The sequence below is a fragment of the Phaseolus vulgaris genome, chromosome 8 (assembly GCF_051622355.1).
Source record: "Phaseolus vulgaris cultivar YP4 chromosome 8, ASM5162235v1, whole genome shotgun sequence".
NCBI lineage: Eukaryota > Viridiplantae > Streptophyta > Magnoliopsida > Fabales > Fabaceae > Phaseolus > Phaseolus vulgaris.
The window spans coordinates 54,423,384-54,445,363 of record NC_143505.1 but is presented as its reverse complement, the minus strand read 5'-3'; the positions used below and the strand labels follow the sequence as shown (position 1 = coordinate 54,445,363).

Genomic DNA, 21,980 nt, shown 5'->3' with positions numbered 1-21,980 from the left:
CCATACATTTAGGTAGTTTTATTTTAAAAATATATTAAATCACGAAACATAATGATATCATTATTTATTTTAAAATATTAAAAAAATCAATAATTTAGTTTTATATTTTTCATTAATTTTTTGGAAAAAAATATAAAAGTTTCTATACATTATATGTTACACCATTTCAAATATAACTATTTTAAAATTTTAAATTTTAAATCTTTCTGTATTATTATACTTAAACTTCATTATCATATTAACTTATTATTTTATTATAATACTGATATTGAAAATATCTATAGATATAAACAGTTATTCTCGCTATTATAATATTGATTGATAACAAATACATTTCAAATTTAGAAGTCTTTTAAATGTAACATCTACCACCAGTTCTTCCCACAATAAATCTGAAGAGTAAAAACGAATCTATAAAGATGATTTGCATTATTGTTATTGTGATGGCAGTAACCTTGCCCTCCTTCTTCAGAGGTACGTAATTAATGGTTAGGTTTTCTTTCTTAACTTCATTTATTCTTTCTTCATTTATAACTAGGTCAGTTCTATACACATGTTCCTGTTGAAACTGTTTATAAGATATCTATGTGATTAGTGTATAAAGAATAAAGACTTAATATTATGTTAGTTCTTTTTGTTGTTACATGTAAACATGAGTCTGATTCAAAGTTTCATCATGCACCACCATGCAAATGTAGTAGTTCTTGAAGGTTGCTATGATATCTTTAAGAAGCTGTGAGTTTTGGAATGTACTGAACAGGTTTTGTTATTGTTCAAGACTGTAGAATTTCAAACAGTATTCAAAAACCAGTGTGAGTGATCATATAGGTTGAACTACTTTATGAGAATACATTGTAGAACTAGTGTGCAGTGTGCATGCACACACAAGAGAGGATTAATGAGAAAATCAGTTTTTTTTCACATCAAATATCTTATTTTTTTCTAAGATTGCATTAGTGTTTATCTGGGTTAGTTTTCTTAATCTAACAGTTGATAAAAAAAATCGTGGAAAAAATATTGTTTTAATATAACGATTATTAACAAATTTTAATAATACGTCATCCGACTAACCACCACAATTATTTTTCAAAATGTCGTCACAATTATTTATGAAAACTTTTTCTAAAACTTTTTTTTTTCACCCAAAACTTTTAAAAAATTCCAAAACTTATTGATTAGACTATAGTTTCATATATTTTGTAAATAAAATATAATGTTGCATTTGGAGATACAAATTAGTACTTATTGTGTATTATTACTATAAATCAATTATATGTTATTTAAATAAATTATTATTTTATTATAATATTTTATTTTAAAAAAAATTGGTTGTAGAAGGATTAATTTTATAAACAAACTTTATTCTATTGCGTACTATTTTTGAGTTTCTTTTGTCTCCTTATATTATTTTTGGTATCGAACTTCAAAACTATTTTACAATGTTTTGATTTGTATTATTTTTTTTTTACACTCACAATCCATTGTGATACATTTTTATTATGAAGTTGTCAATGGTAACTAATTGTTGAATTATATTTTTTCTTTATTTTTTTCATTTATTTATTTATTACTAATAGTATTAATTAATATTATAATAAAATTAGAATAATATGAAGAATTACGAATTCAATAATAGCCCAAAATATTAATTATAATATTATTGAAATAGTATTTTTTTAATATTTTAATTGTTATAATAGTATTAATATAGATATGAATAATATAAAATAAAAAAGTAAAAGTTTTTTCTAATATCCTAATTAGGTCAAGTTTTAGCCTCATATTAGTGATTCAAGGGAGGATTGATGTTGAGAACTCCCATCATGTTATAATTAGAAAAAAAAATAGAACAAATAATTTTAAAATTGTAGTGATCAAATCATAATTATGATGTGTTTTTATGTTTAGTTCTCAAATTAATATTTTTCTAATCATTTATAAAAAAAAATATTTGACACTAGTTTTTTATATAAATTAATTATGATACATGGTATTATTATTTTATTTTAAAATTTTGTTTATATTAATTTTTATTAAGAAAATATAATATTTTATTATTAAAATGGTTGTAAAATGAAAACAAAAAATTAACGTATTACTGACTAAGTTTTATTTCTCTATTTTATAGTTACTTTGTCCTCGTTATCAGGTGAGGATAAAAGTAATGATGAAAATAATCTAAAGAAAGGGCCATGGACAGCAGCAGAAGATGATATATTGGCAGCATATGTGAGAAGACATGGAACAGGAAATTGGAACGTAGTGCAGAAAAACACTGGACTAGCTCGTTGTGGGAAAAGCTGTCGTTTCAGGTGGACAAATTATCTAAGACCAGATTTGAGAAGAGGTGCATTCAGCAATGAAGAACAATGCAAAGTGATTGAGTTACATGCTTTGATGGGAAATAAATGGGCTAAAATGGCACAGGAGGTCTCAATATCTTCTTCTTTTACTTCTCATTTTTTCTATCAAAACAACTAGATCATGCACTTATTTTCATCAATACTTTTTTTTCCTTGTGTTGGTTTAGTTGCCTGGACGAACAGATAATGAAATAAAGAACTTTTGGAACAATAGACTCAAGAAAATGAAACGAGTTGGCTCTGGAATCTACCCAGATGACATAAAACATGTGTTTAATGCTCACAACTCAGAAACTAATCTACTTACTTACACTCATTGTGCCAATGACTCGGGAGTAGGCACATCATCTTGTGTACCACGTGAGGTCTTCAACAATTTCAACACTCCAAATCAACCACTCTTTGTACCACCAATTTCTGAGGTACCTATAGACATGCAACTCTCTGAGGTACCTGGAGAGATGATGCAACTCGAGGTACCTCAAGAGATGATGCAACTGTCTGAGGTACCTGAGGAGATGCTACTTCAAGAGTAGTAAGTTGTAATATTTCCTTACTAGAATTGCAATTCTTTGTTACCTTCTTGCATCAGATTCATTCCTTCATCTCAAAATAACATAGTTTTAATAACTGATCAATAAATGCAGTGATGAGTTCTTAGAAGACTTCATGTATGGTGGTGACTATGAATATTTAGGTGGCCCTTCTTCGATATCAGAGATGCCTCCATTGCCATCACCACGTGATGCATTACCATTTGATGAGTCAATGGTGGTAGTGAGGCAGGTTCCTGAGGCTGAGACTAACCAGCACTATAGACCACGTTCTCCACGCAGCAATGGATATTTGGAGTCCATATTTTATCCACCAAAGGTTTCTCAAAAACCAGAGAATTACTCAAACATGCAAGAAGAGTTAAATGCGGGAAATAGAGAAAATTATTCTGAAGAGAGAAAACATGAAAATAAGATATTTTAAGTGACTTTATTTGAGTAGAGAAAGATGGTAGTGATCCAATTAAGGATACTTTATACAGCATTATCTGTCCTTTTTGCCACGTTGAAAATTAGTCTTCTTTTACAAATTTTATTTTATATGCTTATACATGTATTCTTCTTTCACATATTTTATTTTATCAAAAACCACCTATTTATGTAAATTTTATAGATTTTATTTTCTTGTGTGATTACATATTTTTCTTCTACATATTTTTTATTAGTTTAGTTTAAATATATGTTCTTATTATTTTGTTTCAAGTTGTTTCATTCTTTTCTTTTATTTTTGTTTATCATCACTTCATGTAGGCAATATTATTCGAACTAAGCATCAACATTTTATTTTTATTTCTCTTATAGAAATATAGAATAGTTATATTTAATTAATTTATGTTAAATTAGTTAGTTTTTATAGTGATTAATATTAAGTTGTAATATTGCCCTTTTTTTTTTTTGATCGGCAAGTAATTTGGGATGTTTCTTTTTCATCCATCAAAGTTCTTCCTGCACAATGGAAAGACGATTTTACTTTTTTTTTAAATGACTTCTGAATTATTATTTTTGGGATTTTCTTGGATCTTTCTTTTAAAAATTTATAAATATATTTTGAAATTTTTGGAAAGTAGTTTTTGGAAAAAATTTCGAGAATAAAATTTTCAAAATGTATAATACATTTCGGAATGTGTTTTCTAGAATATTTTTTTCTTAAATGAATTTTCGAAAGAGTCTTTTAGAATGAGATGAAATTAGATAGCGCATTTTTAATATTTTATTTATTTAATGGGGGTGCGGGAAGAACTTTGAGAGGGTGCAGAAAGAAATAGCTACCCTTTTTTTTCATGAAATGAGACGGACCAATTAAACAAATTTAGATGGGTCATATAAGGTAGTAGAGTCTATTGAGATTTTTTTAAGTGATGAAAAAGAAATTCAAGGGGCCAATATATAATTTATAATATATAAATTAAATAAACCTTGATTGTAATATTTTTATAGTGATTTTAAACATGTGTTCATGTTATTATTTTTTAGACCTTTCGCAATGGTTGCTAAACCAAAATTGGGTTTTGACATTATAGTTTTCTTCTACATGTTTATGAAAACAGCCTTAATTAAATATTTTATTAATAAAAAACATTTTCAAACTAATAATAAATACAAAAAAAATTAAGTTTATTACTCATTAATTATTTTTTTATCAGCAAAGACTCACTAGTGAATATATATATATATATATATATATATATATATATATATAAAGATCTATAAATAAGTAGTTTATTAGAAGTTATGGAATATTACCACTTTAATAAACCACTGGTTACTTTATTTTTCACTTCTTATTTCAATCTCATATCTCATCTATACTAATTATATTTTTTTGGTAAATAATAAATTTGCCATATGCAATGACAAAAATAATGTAAAAAACTAAAATTATTGACATGTTTTTCCATTTGTGCCAAATAAAGGGCCTATTTGATTTAAATGCTACTTGAGAAAGACTTATCTCTTACTTCTCCATGTGTCATTCTAAGACATGTGCCCTTATCCCAACAAAATTTTGTCATTAGACAAGTACTTTGAAGAAATTGAATATGAATTTTTTTTATAATTAAACTAAAATTAATGTATATAAAAGTTAATTTGTACGAGTCTGTATTAATTAGTTTTTTAAATGAATTTTAATATATATTGATTATAATTTATAGAAAGTGTTTTTTTATTTCCTTTTTTGAAAAGGCTTACACAAATTGTGTTTTGTTTGATCATTGAAGACATTTCTAATGATAGGGTAAAAAATTATATAAGTAAAGGTATTGAAGAAGAATACTAATAAAAATTATGTAACAACTAAAAATGTATCAATATTTTTCAAATATAATGTGAAATTATATTATTTCTGAATTAGTTAAATATTTTTTCTTTTTTAAAAATATTATAAGACCTACTATTAAAAAGGTTAAAACAAGTTTTATAAAAATTAAAAAATTAAAATAAATAAATAAAATTGATTAAAAAAATATAAGGATTGACTAAGGAAGATATAATCATAGTTCAAAAATATCTTGCTTGTAATTATTCTCTGCATTAGTCATGTACCTTGCTAGTAACTATTCTTTATTACAGATGTATATTGGTAGTAATAATAGGAGGATTATATATTTAAAAACAATTCCATAATATGAGGAAATCATACTATGACAGATACAAATTCGTTACAAATTGGTTAATCTAACAATCACATTTTAGAGGTCACTAGAGAAGAATAAGATACGTTGACACAAATGTATGATGCATATTATAGGCATAAATTTGAAACTAGTTTCTTACATGAAAATTACTCAGACTAAAATATTGTTCACTCACTGTGTACTCTTCAGAGCTTCCAAGAAAGAAGTTTTTAGCTCCACCAAGAGGTTGCCAACTTTCTTCTTTCTGATACATGGTGTATGAGTTTTCCTTGTTGCTACCACCACAAGTTATGTTGTAATTTTCTTCTTTTAACTTGTGTTCAGATTCTAGGTCCTTCTCCTTATTACCATGGTTTCTGCTTGCATTTTGTTCTCCATCCTTCCGGTGTTGGCCTCCTTGTGTTTGATTAACCATTTGCTTACTGTTCTTTTTTTCTGTGCTCAGTTGATCAGGAGTTGAGTTCCATACTTCATCATGGTGGCTCTTTTGTTCCTGTTGTTGTTTGTGGTTCATTGAATAATCTGTTACTGTACCTGCACAGATAGTTAGAATATGTAAACTATAATAACTTTGTTAGTTGCTAGGAAAACATTTGCTAATGTTAACCCTCATGTGAATTGCAGAAATGAAATGTGTAGAAGCTGATAAGGATCACAATTAATGCAACGAGATGAAATCTTGAAGTGTTGGAGTATTTACTGTTGGGAGAAGTCTCAGTGCTGAAGAGGTAAAGAAGATGGTCTGCTGAAATGTCTGGTAGTGGTATGCTGTCAGTGTATGTTTCATGGGTGCTGCTAGTGCTGGGGCGTGATTCATGGGGGAGGTGTAGTGGTCCTCTTAAACGTATAATTTTATTGAAACGCCTTACTCTTAATATACCACACGAAAGCTTCTGAAGGAAAAACTCCTCTTCATTCTTCATCTTCCTGTGACCAGGTTGTAGTAAGATGATTCACTAAAGAAAGATTAGATTATACAAACTATATATCAGAATTATGTTGTGATTTTGTTGTTAGAAACAGAATACTTGAACTTGTAAAGGGTGATTAATTTCTAAGTGATGCTCAAATCTATGTGTTCATTTGGTAGGAAGGTATGATTTGCAGAAATTATGCTTTAATGGATTTGATAACAGATAATCAATGTATAATTTCACATATAGCTCATGAGAATTGGATAATTCTGATAGTTAATTTAAATTCATCTTACCTGTCTAGTATAAGCCAAGTTGCCTTTAACTTCAGGGCTGATTTGAGTGCAACAGCCTTTAATGATGATCCTATAGCCATTTCTATCTTAAATCCAACCTGAAAATATGGTGTGCAAAGTTAACAAGATTAAAAGCTAGTGGGTTTATAGTTTTGTTCTCTAGTTAACTCTTGATAATCTCGTCTCAACATAATCATGTGTATAGATGAGTACTAAAAGAACAGATGAAATCATAGAATGATCTTTGTCATTTGTTCTGTTTATTGAATAGTGTTAAAAGGAATATTGGTCATGTTTTGAATTTAGAAGAAGCTAATGGTCACAAAACCTGGTGAAATTCAGAAGGAAAACAAAATAGAGAAAGATGTTGTTTACTAGTGTTTATAAATTATATGACCTTTTCTGATTTGTATAGCTGAAAAGTTTGAGCAATGTTTTTATTCTTCATATACTCTTCCTTCTTTCTGGCAGCTTGTTCCTCTACCATCTTCTGGTTTGCTCCAAACATTAACCTGCTATCCACACTGCTTTTGTACCCCACTACCAAAAAATTGATGCAAAGAGAATCAATAAAAACGATTAACATGCTTTGGAAAAGATAGTCAGATTACTCAACACAACATTTATAAATTACTGTCTTTGATTTTCCATTTTCTTTCTTCCAAAAACTACTTTAAGGGGTGAATAAAACAATATCATAAGAAGCACCCTGCAATCTGTGGAATGATTACTCACTAGGAGTCATAACTTGATGCATGACTACAATCAGTGTGAGCATATCTCCTGGCACAAGTGACAAGCTTCTTAGAGACCATTCCAAAATTCTGCCATTGATTTCTCTAGATGCATCATGGATCACTACTACACTTTGCCCTTCCATAGCCCTACCCTTATAGGGGAACTCCACCTTTTGTAATTTTTATTGCAGAATAAGTGTTGTTGTATAGCACAGTAAGTCCTAAGGGGCCAAGACTAGCAGCAACTTAATAAAGGACTAGGTGTTGGAGACAGCTTGTGTCCAAAGTGATAATATCTTAAGATAGCATTTCTTGTTCTTATCCAGTATCCTAAGTAACCCCTTAAAAGTTAATTATTATTCATTATTGGCCTTAATGGCTCAGCTTTGGTAAAACCTAAGCCAATTCCCCTAATCATTGTCCCTCAAGGATTGCCACATTAGTAGGACAAGATATTTGACCAAACTTTCGATGAGAACGAATGGTTTCTTTGTGAGGTAACGAAATTACCAAGCCTCTCATCCTTCTGCATGCCTAATGCTCTGCACTTGTAGAATTTTCATGTTATTTTCAGGAAAAAATACCAGTTTATGATTATGAAAATTGTTCTATGATGCAGGTTTTCAGCATATAACTATTTTGAATACGTTAATAACAACAAAGTAAAAGTAAGTTGTATCTATAAAGTACAGATTTGTGTCTTTGCCGTACATGTTATGTGGGGAATCGTAAAGAGGGTAGAACCAAAACTTGACTTAAATTTGGGGCATCTGATTGGATTCAGCAAAATTTGATTCTAGAGCCAGCAGCATAGCTAGGGATATTGTTTATTACTAAGGATGATTTATATTAACTATGCGGTAAAAATATTTATATTAGAGCTTTAATATAAGGTTAAAATGTTAAATATAAACTAGTTCATGCATTTCAACTTGCAACTCTAGTCCAACACAATCGCATTAATTCATTGTTTTAAGAAAAAATATATATTGACAATCTTGCTTCAGAATACAACCTTTTTCTTTGCTTAAAAATTCAATTTTTATATAAAATAAAAAAGGTTCATTTTTTAATATCATCAATTAAAGATTATATAGTAGAGCAAGTTATATATCATTCCTCTTGTTTTAATTTCATTCACAGGATTTTCATTATTATATTAATTAACATCTCAATAAAAATAAATGAATACTTATTGAGTAAATTATCCAGAAAATCATGATATTTTCTTAAATTATTACACTTATATTTTATAGTTTTTTCACCATTAGATATGTGTAAGCTTTGAAAACTTAAGAAGGTACTAAAAAAGAAAACAATAATTTTTTAAAAATAATGGACAAATTTATGTATTTTTTTTATAAGGAAACTAGTGTATTAATGTTTTTTAAAAAAATACAAAGGGTGTGTTTGTTCAAACTTAATTCATGTATTATGCACAACAAAAATGTCAATTTTAGACTTTGTATGCTTCAAGGAGTGTTGAATGTAAATGGTTTGGATCAAAAGGGTGTATAAGAAAGGGAGAAAATATATTCGTGTGAGTATTGATTTTTCTTTCCTCCTCCTCAGATGCAAAGATTGAAGCCTTGTTTAATATTTCATATATTTTATTTTATATATATTTTTTTCTTTATAAATAAATTTGTTGTGCAATTCACTCTACATATAACATTTTTATTATAAAATGTCCTCTAAAATATCTATATGGTTATGCATTTACATACAATATAATTCAAAGGATAAAAAAAACTTTCAAAATGTATAAATAAATATAACGGTAAATAAATTTGTATATATGTAGATAATAATAATAATTATTATTTAAAGTTATCAAAATAACTTATTCAGTACCAAAAATAATTTACAATATTTTAATTAATTAAAAAAAATCTCATATTATTATTTAAATATTATTAAATATAAAGATAAATTTATAAATTTACATTTTACACCTTTTAAAAATATTAAAATATTTGTCACAATCATTGTATAGTTTACCAACTTCAATAATTTTTTTTTACAAAATCAAAATACAAACATGTTCCTAAATATTCATACATTCATTTCCTCAAATTCCCACGTGTACTCTCCCAAACCACAACCACGCATAAACTTAAAAAACCACACATAAACTTAAAAAGGAGCTAGAATTAGTAAAATCAAAATATTATTATCTTAAAGGTAGAATTAGTAAAAAAAAAAAAAATCATGATCCACGACTTTATCTTTGAGAATTTTTTTGAACAAAGAAATTGTGTTTTATATACACAATTTGACTTCATATAATTTTTTTACTAAAATTATATTTGGTAAATACAACTTTAATAGAAAAAATATTAAAAGAAAAAAATAAGAATCGTACTTGATAAGCACGATCTTAGAGTAAAAAAAAATAAAAGTCACACTTATCAAACATAATTTTAATAAAATAAAATAAAATTTGTACGAAACAAAATCTTATACGTCAAACACAATGACTGATATTATAAAAAAATAAAAGAAAATTAAAATTATGTTGATGAAGCACAACTTCTTCCAAATCATTATCTACAACTTAATCTGAAAGTACAAGTTAAGTAAGTTTTGTCTATTTTAAATAAATTAAAAGATTTTGGTAATGTTTGATAAATCAAGACATCAAAATATTATTTTGATTCCATTTAAAATAAAATAAAACAAAAAAAAACAATATTAAATTTAAAAGAAAATACTTATTTTTTAAAATTAAGCCACACAAGTAAAACTAATCTTAATTTTGAGATGCAGTAACTTGACATATAAACTTTAATAAGTGTATATGTTTGATAAAATAATATATATATATATATATATTTAAATATATTAGTTCATAAACTTAGAAATTGGTTTTATTTAACAAAACTAAAATTGATTTATTTAAATTTACATAACTATGTTTTTCAACTTGATTCGACCTATTTTATTGAAGAACACGCACAACAAAGTCTATAACAAATATCCTTTTGGGTGAAAAAAATTAATTTTTTGAAATGGCATATAATACTATTGAAGTGAAATGAAACAACTTTATGAGTTGCTTTTGAATTTTCATTTTAACAAGAGAGATATTTATTTGAAAATAACTAATTTTTGTTTATAAAATTTATCTTTAAAAAACATCTAATTTAGTGCCTTTTTTAAAGACTTAAAAATTTAGAAATGATAATTACAAGAATTAAAAAGGATTAAACAAGTAATTAAAATAAGGTTTTTAGGTGAATTTCAGTTCAGAAGTATAAGGTTGGGACGGATTAGGGTTTGTGAGTATGCAGACTATAAATATCAATTATTGAACGCAGACAGAGGCTTTTACTATTCTCCTCACTCTTCTTCACTCTGCACTGCCACTCTTCAATTCAATCACACCAATGGCTGTCACCTTCTCAGATCTACACACCGAAGAGGGTATCAAATCCCTCGATCAATTCCTTTCTGGGAAAACCTATATTTCTGGGTAATAATTATACCATTCACTCAATTTCTATTAAAAATTCAATCTTTCACTGTTTCTGATGTTTGGGTGATTGAATCTGTATGTGGCTTGTTTTTTGTTTGAGTTCAGGGATCTATTTACAAAGGATGATATCAAGGTGTATGCAGCTGTTGTGGAAAAGCCTGGGGACTCTTTCCCCAATGCTTCCAAGTGGTACGATGTTGTCTCTTCTCATGTTGCCTCAAGGTTTGTTCCTCTCTCATTTCTTTTCCTCTTATCTATGCTGCAAATTTTGTTTTTTTTTTCTTCGTAAGATTTTGCCATTTTTTGTTAATATCAAATTTTGTTTGAGTAGCTTCCCTGGGAAGGCTGAAGGGGTTAGATTCAGTGCCGTAGCTGCTCCAGCTGCACCTGCCAAAGCGGTATGTGTTTTCTTTAATTGTACATTTGTTGTCTTGTGTTATTTTCTTTTAAAAAATCGTTTTTATATTGAAAATGTATGAATAATTTTGTCTTAAATCGTGAATTTTGTTGTTGATAGGAAATTAATGGGAAAGCCTTATGTAAATAAGAGCGTGAGGGTTGTTGATTGCCATGCATATTGTCGTATGTTATGATTCTAATTTTTATAGTTGTTTTGTGGAATATGTTTGATGAGGGAGGTATGAGAATGAGAGGCACGGTGGAAATGCAGGATGGACAACTTCAATTAGATGTTCAACACAGTTTTTATAACACTGATCCCACAATTCATTTTTTCATAACTTCATTTTACTTTGTGAAATTTGGAAAACAACATAAACAGTAAAGATTCGACTTTCACTCTCTCTCTATATGATTTGTTTTCTCGTCAATCAATTGTAAATTGTAATATGCGTGCGTGCACAGAAGATTATCTGACCAACTATACCACTTCTTTGCTTATTCATAATGAACTATGAAGATATTGACTTAATGCATGCAAAACATTCTGCCATTTTTTATCCATCCCAAACGTTTTTTTTTGTTTTAAAATTTCTTACTCGCCAGCTTTACCTTTCAATATTTTAACCTTGTAGCATCTCAAATTTAAAACTATCTTTTTAATGGAAAGTGATTATTTTAAAAATTATTGTGGAAATCTTAGATAAGTGCTTAAAATAGATGACAGCAATTGTATTATTATTTTCTTTTAAAGAATATACTTCCATTCAGGTAAACACCTGGATGAAATTACTTTAAAAAGATAGTTATTAGCCATACTAATGTGAAAAGAGCAGAGTTTGATTTTTTTAACCATACTAAGTGAAATGTTTAATCCTGAATGAGATAGTTATTAGCTAAGATAGCAACGTTGGAGGCACATTGTAGAGTTGAACAGTATTATAATTTACTATTTCTTAGAAAGTGGATTAAGTCTAATTTAACTTCACAAAATTATTTAATAAAGGAAAGGTTTATATATACTTATATGTTATAATTTGGCCATATTCTAATTCGATATAAGATCTTCAACACACTCTCTGATTGGATTCATCAAGATATGTTTACTAAGTGAACTCGTTATCTAGTATAACAAATATTAGAGCAGTACACGTATTGTAGAATATAAACTTTTGGCTTTTATAGTATACAGATACTTATTGTGAAGTGTTAGATATTATTGTAGTTGTTCTGAAGCTGCTAAGTGAACTTATTCAACTGATTTAACCATTGGGATTTATTTGAATTTGTCAGGCTGCTACTGCTGAAGAAGATGATGATGATCTAGATCTCTTTGGTGATGAGACAGAGGAGGATAAGAAGGTAGCAGAGGAAAGGGAGGCTGCTAAAAAGTCTACCAAGAAAAAAGAGAGTAAGCCTTCTTAAGAGCATTGCGACAGTAATTTGTGGTCCACGAAACATTTCCCATAAATACAATATTGATAGAAGCTGTCCTTGACTTTGTTTAATTCACGTAAACTTGCTTTTCTATTTGGGGAAGGTAGGTACTAGGCATGTTGTTATATGGTAGAATAATATGTTGAAATTTATGATGACTTCTCACATACAGAGACCTTTTCTTATCTCTAGATTTTACTTTCTTGCTGAAATTGTTTGAAACTGTCACTAAATGACGTTGTATATAGGTGGCAAGTCTTCTGTCCTACTCGATGTTAAGCCTTGGGATGATGAGACCGACATGAAGAAGCTGGAAGAGGCTGTCCGCAGTATTGAGATGCCTGGTTTATTGTGGGGAGCATGTATGTTCAAATTTTCATAAACTTTTCTCCTGCAAATTTGATGCATTCACTATAATGGCTATGCATTGTCTGTAAATTTTGTTATCCTATCAGTCAATCAGTCAGAAATCAGTGTTAACATGATTTTTAAGACAATTAAGTCCAAAACAGCTACTATACATAGTAGTTTGTGGCTGCATGACATCATGGTAAGTGTATCTAAAATGGTTTGTTCTAATTGATACAGCCAAACTGGTGCCAGTGGGATATGGAATCAAGAAGTTGCAGATCATGATGACAATTGTGGATGACCTTGTTTCTGTGGACACCCTTGTCGAGGAACAACTGACAGTTGAGCCACGCAACGAGTATATCCAAAGTTGTGACATTGTTGCATTCAACAAAATTTAAATTTTCTTGTTGGACTTTGAGTTTGGCCATTTTCAAGCGGCTGATCAGTCTGTGAGTCTGATTGATACTCCCTCCCTTTCATCCTTCATGTTTGGTCTGTTTCAGTAGTGGTTTTGTTGCAAGAATTGTGAGAAGGAAAAGAGACATAGATATATCAAGTATCCATGTTATCATGTAACTTTGAATATTACTTCTTAATTTAGTTATAAATGAATGATATTCTTGCATTTAATTGTTTATAGGTTCTCAACTCTAATTTCATTGAATGTGCTTCAAGGGTGTGTTGCATAAACAATTTTGGTTCCTGACTCGTTGTAACAATTATATCTATATTCTTTTCAAGCTGTTTATCGGTGCTTAGTCGTTCTTGGAACCAACCAAGAATATTCTTCACCAAAGCCAAATTTGCTGACCTTGGCTTTATCAACATCACCCATCAATCATTACTGCCACCACAGCTACTGCAACAAAACCCCTTATATAAAATTTGTGATTTCATTCTTCTATATTACACACTAGTATATTTTTAAAAAACACCATACTTAAGTATTATTCTTTAGTTTTTACCCTTTACTATCATTTTCTATGCTTTTGGTTGGAAAATACAAAAAAAAACTTTTCTTCTATAGTTTGTGAAGAAGTGTTAAAGTTGACTTTCAAAAGAAGCTAATGTGTTGACCCTCAAATTTTTGAAGGTAATATATATTTGAAAGAGTGACATGAAAGAATATGATATCATAATTAATTCTACTACAATGACCCCTTTTATAAACAACTCAAATTTTGTTTAAGACTTTTTTTTTTTCATTTCAACTTTTATATCATCTTAGCCTGGAGCCATTAGTTTATCTGTTCAAATCCATTTGGGCATATGGACACATTCACATAATTTCTACAAGTATTATAAACTGATCATACTAAACTCTCTTTATCACTTTTTTTAGAAGTTTATTTGTAGTATTTAATAACTGAAATTTTGAAAAGGTGTAAGATGATATTGACACCCCATAACTTTTTAGAAACATGATGTTACTTGACTAAAACCACCTTTTACTTATATTCTCATTCCATTTAGTGGAGGCAAACTTAAAAAAGAAAATAATACATTATTTTTTAAATAACAAATGAACTATTTTTTCTTCTTTACAATAATGTTTAATATAAATGTAATATCAACAACAGTTATATATAATATTTAAATTTAGACCTAAATTTTACGTTCTTTTAAGATAATATTAGAGTGAAGTGGTATGTTAAAAAATCTACATTGTTCATTTTGTAAATTCAAGTTAAAGTTAACTTTCATTTCTTAAATATTCTATTATATACATTATCTACTACCACCAGAAAATGCATACTTAAATATTCAATTATGAGTGACATAATGCTTAAACAAATGGGGTTAATGCATTAATTAGCCACCATCACCTTGTCTATATATATATATATATATATATATATATATATATATATATATATATATATATATATATATATATATATATATATATATATACTCATGGTCCTTCATTAGTTGTTGGATCCATTCATAATTGATGTAGGTCACTTCTGTATTGTATTATCTGTCTCTCCTACATAACTTTTTGCAAATTTTTTAATAAAATAAATTGTTGAGTTTAAGACAAATAATATGCTCTCTTTTAATCAATCCTTAAAATATTTTAAAATTCTCTATAGGTTTCTACATTTGTTTTCTATAATGTATATTATTAACACATGTTTTGATTGACACGAGAATAGTAAGATTGTGTGCATGTAATAGAAAGAACTTAGGTCAAATATTTAATTTATTAACCACCAAATCTTGAAAGAAAAAAATATTAGGAACTTAAATTGGTTTATGCTCTATTATTGTCATATATATTAGAGATTTGAAACTTATTTAAAAAGAAACTGGGTTGAAAATATATAATTTTGTAAGAAATTAAACCATATCATATTATATTGTATAAACTTAAATATATTTTAATTTATGCTATTCTATTTTATTATAGTTTCTAAAACAAATTAAATTTTGTTAGCACAATATTTTTTCTTAATGTTTCTTGTTAATCCTTACTCTATAATCAGTATTCAAAAGAAAATATTAATTAAAATAAAGAAGTTAAATAAAAAATAATTATATTATATTATTTCTATAAATAAGATAATTACACAAATTTTAATTTTCTAAAATTTAAATATATTATAAAAAAAAGATTGGATTAATTTATCAATTTTTATAAAATATTATTTAAATAAAATAATTAATTTAAATTTATTTTATATTTAATTATAATTATTTAATCTACATAAACAATAAAAACATTATTTAGTTGAATTATGAATACTAAAACAATCTAATTATTTTTTTAATTAATATTTTTTTAATGTTAAATTAACTATCATTGAGGATAGAAACTAAAAATATTTTAAGAAGATAACAGGTATTCAAAACTAAAAAAGCTTTCTAGAGATTAAAACTAAACAAGACCATATTTATATATTTAAGTTGATTATATATATTAAAAATATTATATAGAATGTTAAAAAAAATTGTTACAAATTCTATATATTTTACCAAAATATAATTTTGTAAAACAGGTAAACTAAAATAAATTATATTTAATAAAATATATTTATAGAAGATAAAAAAAGACACAATAATGATGATTATAGTTGTACATTTATATAAACTTATTTTTAAAGGTTTTAATTCAACTCACTCACCATATAATACAAAAGAAATTAATGTAAAATTATTATAAGGTAACTAATATTTTCATATTTAAATATAGGATTTACAATTATGTTAGTTATATCTAAGATAACTAACATATTTCCCTCAATTTAGGATAGAATCACAGAATGAACTTACAATGCAATTGATTAATTAATGTTCCAAAATTATATTAACAATAAAAAAAGTTAATAAATTCATAACAAAATCACACCAAAACACACAAAATAATAACTCCGTGTTCTGTTTAAATTTGATTCAAACAGTTTTAGAAGTTAACTCAAGTAACCGCAATTCTGCAACAAACACGGTAAAAAAAATGGCTGTGTTTCGTTAGTTATTCAATGGAAACTGCTTATAGATTGTGTTGGAAATTTCACACTGTTTTCTTTTCTCCCACTAAGAATTTTACTTTTATTTATTGCATAAAGGAAAGAGTCACAACAAAAATTCTGAAGTGGTAAAAACAAGACTTTTTAATCAGTGGAACAATTCAGAAGCAGAAAAGGTCTTCTTCTCTCTCCTCTCGCTCTACTTTCTCTTTCTTTTCTCAAACTCAGAATCTTGAGGTACTAACCTTTGAGTTCTTACTTCTTCTTTTTTCCTTTGATAAGTTCACTCTGATGAATCCTGAACCTTTCTTAGCAGATGCAATTTTTTTTGAGTTTATAGCCCTTTTTTTTGCGGTTGATTGTGCATGATTTTGAGCTTATTTTGGCCATTGGAGTAACTGGGTATTGATAAATTGAATCCCCATTTGAAAAAAACCTCTTCTTTATTGACAAGTTTGTTGCTGTCTTCTTAATTTTAACTTGGGGTTTAGGTATGCTTTCTTTCCACTGTTGCTGCTCCAAGGTTATGTATGATTCAGGATAAGTGTTCTTTGCATCATGGATGAGTTTTGTTATTCCTTTATTCATATTTAATAAATTTGTAAATCCTTTTAGGAAAAACTTGATTTCATTTCAATTTTTCTATTATGATGGATATGCAAGCATTTCCCCCTTTTTGTTACTGTTGGACCTTTCTTTGTTGTGTTGATGTATGGAAATTTGGCTTCTGTATGAGAACAGATTGTTGTTGCAATTGTTGTTTTGTGTAATTTACACTGATATCTAACATCTGCTTTTGATGATTGTACTTTGTGATTTGTAAATTGTTTTGAAATTTAGGTGCACTTGCAACGCAATTTCTGTTACATTATATACTTACGGTTAAAATTTATTGAAAATCTCCACATTATGAGAGAAAGTCATTAAAAAGGTGTGACAAGCATCCTTTCTTGAGCCCATTAAATTTCAGTTGATTACAAAAACAATAAAAGAATATGTAGTTAGCTTTTCTGTCATCAAATTTGTTCTTTTGTTTCATAGATCCGAAGATATAACTCTGGATCAACAGCTTCTTTGTTCATAGTAGTCTTGACTCTTGACTTTTGACTCTTGACTTGTCCTTGGATCAAGTTTTAGTGACAGGGTGGTTTACTGTGCTTTTATGTACTGTATGGTTGATTTGCCCTTGACTACCTTGTTCATTTGAGTTACTAAGTTATTCTGTTTAGACCTACATATTAATACTAGCATTGTAGATTGGCTTATTGAATCTTATGTATTGATTTCAACTTTATAATTATTGTTTTGATTAATCAATTGTTAATCATTTCTGAATAAGTGGGTGTCTTTCACACAGAACGTTGAATTTTGGTGCAGATTTTATAAATTAAAAAATCCTGTTAGAAAGAAAGATGTCAAGTGGAGCAACGCACTGGTGTCATGCATGCAGACAACCAATTGTGCTTGATGGGGGAGACACTCTATGCCCTTACTGTGATGGAGGATTTATAGAAGAACTTGATGAGTTGCGAGGAGCTGCACCCCATCATACATATTCATCACAGTCGGGAGAGTTTAATCAAATGCCTGACCTTGTTGATGCTATACGTGCTTTTATGGGGCAGAGAGGTTCTGACCAGAGATTCGGGCTTATGGATGCTGTTGATAATTTCATGAGGCATAGAATGGCTGGAAGGAACTCAAATTTTGATGTTAGAGGGAGGTCAGGGTCTTTCCCAGCTCCTGAACAGAGTTGGGGTGTTTTTAGTTCTGGTCCTTATTTAATATTTCATGGTCAAGTTCCTGGATTCACCTTGGCAACTGGCAGCCCTAGAGGTGGTCCTAGGCGTGTTGATTTTGGTGATTACTTTATGGGTCCTGGACTGGAAGAACTTATTGAGCAACTCACTATGAATGATCGCCGAGGCCCACCGCCAGCCGCACGATCTTTGATCGATGCTATGCCTACTATTAGGATAACACAGGCACATATTCGCTTAGATTCACACTGTCCAGTTTGTAAAGATAAATTTGAACTGGGCACTGAAGCCAGAGAGATGCCATGCAACCATATTTACCATTCTGACTGTATTGTTCCTTGGTTGGTTCAGCATAACTCATGTCCTGTTTGCCGTGTTGAGTTGCCACCTCAAGGACAGACTAATTCCCGCAGTACAAGTTTGGGAGGAAGGAATGCCGGCACCAGCAGCAGTGGCGGAAATGATAGTAGCTCCAGGGGCAGGGAGAACAACAGCCCTCAGAACCATGGAAGGAGAAATCCATTATCATTTTTGTGGCCATTCCGCTCCTCCTCTAGCTCAAACAATAATCATTATTCTGAGACTGGGGGAAGCAGTTCTTCCACCACTCCTGACCAGAATAATGGAACAAGTTATAGTGGTTGGCCTTTTGATCACTAAATGTACCATTTCTTCTCCTTGATAAGTATATTTTCCTGTCTAATAATGCTTGTAATTTAAAATGCCAAGAGTTTATTTAGATTGTATTTCAAACTTAAGCTCATGTAAGGAAGATCAGTTAGAGGCTTCTTAAAATCTTTGTACATGAAATTGCCTTGTCAGTTGAATCTCTTTGCAACTTCAACGTTTCACCTGTCATTATTCAATTTGATTGTTTCTTGCTGCTTAGTTGGTTTGTTTGGTTTCTTTAGGGTCTAGGCAGCAAGCACAAAATGCCAAAGATAATTTGTTTTTCAGATGAAACTTTTAGCCACATCAGGTTTCCTTCATGAAATGTCTGCATCATCAAGTTTATGAAGTGCACTCTTGAGAATGTTGTCAAGCATGGTTCTTGCAAAACTCGCTTGTGTGGTCTAACAATGGAAGAAGCCCTTAGGAAATAATTTGGTTTAGTTGGCAAAAAAGCGTGGTATTTTGATAAGTTTGGTTTGAGTTATAGCCAAAATAGTATGGGAAATTTGTTGGAATTCTGCCTACAATTTTTACATGTCAATGAATGTGTTAGTCCTTGCTTGCAGCATGCCATGATGAATTGGTTTCTGTTTGGTTTATTGTTGTTTCGTGTCAAATAATGGTTGAGAAAAAAGTAAGCAAACATTGCATCCATTGACATGATTCTGATGTAAATCCAAATCAGTCAGTAAGAGATTTACATTAGAATGCGTCTCACAATGACTCAAAGAACACAAACAAACACTTAATTGTTCTTTGTTAGAGTCTTAGTTTGCTAACCCACCCATCAACAGCCTAAATAGGTTGCAAAATTCGAATGTAGGATATCAACAAATTTTGCTACCATCTTTTGGGTCAAACTTAGCAGCATGAAGAGATTCAAAACCCTTGACACTTTCAAAGCTTAAATTAATGAAAAAATTAAGGAAAATGTAAGAGGGCATAGTTTTTTAGTTTAGGAATTGAAACTATAACATTGTTATTAAGTGATTTTGTTAAATTTTGAAAAGGTTAAAGGTAAAAACTGATTACTTTTACATGTGCTAAAATTTTCACTCTAAGTATCTGTAATTCGAATTCTCCTTCCATGTAGAAAAATGTAATATGTACTGCATTGAAATTTCATTTAGCTTTGCTATATGAAAATGAGGATAAGTCACTATACTGAGTCACTGTATGAAACATTATCACATAGATAAAGAAAAAGAACACATATCACATAGTGGGGACCAACTTCTAAAGGGGTTTGGAACTTTGTGATGCTTATTCATATATGTTTATCTTTATCTTTAATAAATTTTGTTTTACTTTACCTTTTCTTTCAAGTTTCAAATACAAGTTAAAATCACTGTTATCCACAATCACTGTTAAAATACACGTTAATTAAAATGGTTCACATAATTCAAACAGTTTCATAAAAATAGAAATTATTTATTTAATAAAAACAAAAGCCAAATGTATATTTTTAGGTTTTAGTCCACTGTTACTATTCATGAAATGAACAGAGGAAGTAAGCAAGCTTAAATAAATTTTAAAAGGTATTAAAAATAGTATTTATTTGTTTAGAACTCAAATAAAATAAAAGCAAAAGTTTAGCCAAAGTAAGCATAAATAAAGTAAACAAAATTATAAGCATCTTCAAACTTTCTTTCTTCATTTCATTTCCACTTTAATTTTTATCACACCATTTATTTCTCAATTAGTATTTGTCCTACTTTTTTTTTTCACTCTAATCAACTTCATTTTTTGGTTTAGGAACACTATCACTCTTTTAGAAATGATTAAACTATGGTTTTGTGATTTGGTGATGTACACAGAAAGACAAAAAGGTGGGACTGTGTTTGTATGCATACATTAATTACTATGCCTAGGAGTCACAAACACCATCATTCTCTCCCTCCACACCTTTCTATGCTCTATCTGTCAAAAAATATACAAACAAAACATCAAGACTCACATTTCAAAACCAAATCTGCAAACTACACTCAATTTTTATACTAAAAATATGAATCCAAATTGGTCACCAATATCCCTTTAACTCCACAAAACAGTTCTTTTTCTCTCTTTTAAATGAAAAATCTGAACAAAACATAGATTACTATATATACTGCAGAGTTTACTGTGAAAGTTATATGTGATCTTGATATTAGTTTTTGAACTAGCCATTGAATAAAGTAGGTATTCTTATACTGTCATAGAATGAAGCTGTGGCAGACTAAACAGAAGAAGGATATGGAGGCTCCATCAAACCACTACTTTTTTATTGTATGAGATATTTGTAGCACTTTTGGCTTTGCAAAATTATTGAAAGGAAAATGGACAGTTCACAATCTCTACACATTCTTGTATGCTTTAATAATGGAAAATAGAGAAAATGGTTGAAGAATTCACCTTGCAAACAAAATAGAGCCAACTGTGATGCTGCCAACTTGGACAAAACTTTGTGAGTAGTTATCAATGAAACCAACACCTAGCCGCAAAATGCATATAGAAAAACCAAAATATCTTGTCACATTAATTTGTGTCTTCATTCATTCATTATTATTATTATTGCTATGTTCTTCCTTTTCCTTTTTAGTGTTTGATCTCTAATCAATTTGACAGCTAGCAGCAGACTCACTACCACCATTTATGGCATCTATACTATGGTGGAATTTCAAACTAAAATCTTGATTTTGGCAGTGAAAAAGTGCTAATGGATGGGAAATTAGGAAGTGACAGAAAGATTTTGATCCCACTTATTTGGTGCTTACAGATAAGGTAAAAGTGATGACAGATTATCTTTTCACAGCAACTCCTTCAATAAAATTTTAATTAAAAAGAAAACAAGAGAAAAAAAAGATATTATATAATAAACAATACAATAGAAATAAATAAACATAGAAAATGATATTGTATAAAATATTTATA

General features: G+C 28.8%; 4 protein-coding genes across 8 annotated transcripts; 3 read left to right on the top strand and 1 right to left on the bottom strand.

Annotated features, from left to right (window-relative positions):
• The first annotated feature begins 419 nt into the window (after window positions 1–419).
• Window positions 420–3,341, top strand: LOC150025665 (uncharacterized). The gene is made up of 4 exons (XM_090294160.1): window positions 420–474; window positions 2,129–2,430; window positions 2,531–2,898; window positions 3,011–3,341. The coding sequence occupies exons 1-4, from the start codon at window positions 420–422 to the stop codon at window positions 3,339–3,341; spliced, it is 1,056 nt and encodes a 351-aa protein (XP_090150286.1).
• A 2,210-nt stretch (window positions 3,342–5,551) lies between these two features.
• LOC137823821 (uncharacterized) lies at window positions 5,552–7,750 on the bottom strand. The gene is made up of 5 exons (XM_068629106.2): window positions 7,499–7,750; window positions 7,161–7,303; window positions 6,764–6,861; window positions 6,254–6,480; window positions 5,552–6,087 (listed from the first exon to the last, which is right to left on the bottom strand). The coding sequence occupies exons 1-5, from the start codon at window positions 7,641–7,643 to the stop codon at window positions 5,681–5,683; spliced, it is 1,020 nt and encodes a 339-aa protein (XP_068485207.1). The 5' UTR covers window positions 7,644–7,750; the 3' UTR covers window positions 5,552–5,680.
• Window positions 7,751–10,725: 2,975 nt separating this feature from the next.
• LOC137823820 (elongation factor 1-beta 2) lies at window positions 10,726–13,798 on the top strand. Its single transcript, XM_068629105.2, has 6 exons — window positions 10,726–10,975; window positions 11,084–11,200; window positions 11,310–11,376; window positions 12,671–12,788; window positions 13,063–13,176; window positions 13,403–13,798. The coding sequence occupies exons 1-6, from the start codon at window positions 10,890–10,892 to the stop codon at window positions 13,564–13,566; spliced, it is 666 nt and encodes a 221-aa protein (XP_068485206.1). The 5' UTR covers window positions 10,726–10,889; the 3' UTR covers window positions 13,567–13,798.
• Window positions 13,799–16,679: 2,881 nt separating this feature from the next.
• On the top strand, window positions 16,680–19,242 carry LOC137823819 (putative E3 ubiquitin-protein ligase RHC1A). 5 transcript variants are annotated; one of them, XM_068629102.2, is made up of 2 exons: window positions 16,680–16,814; window positions 18,016–19,242. In XM_068629102.2, the coding sequence occupies exon 2, from the start codon at window positions 18,051–18,053 to the stop codon at window positions 19,056–19,058; it is 1,008 nt and encodes a 335-aa protein (XP_068485203.1). In that variant the 5' UTR covers window positions 16,680–16,814; window positions 18,016–18,050; the 3' UTR covers window positions 19,059–19,242. The 5 variants fall into 5 exon arrangements, with proteins under 5 accessions (XP_068485203.1, XP_068485202.1, XP_068485200.1 ...); XM_068629101.2 differs by having other exon boundaries at window positions 16,710–16,814; window positions 17,996–19,242; XM_068629099.1 differs by having other exon boundaries at window positions 16,760–16,875.
• The last annotated feature ends 2,738 nt before the right edge of the window (window positions 19,243–21,980 follow it).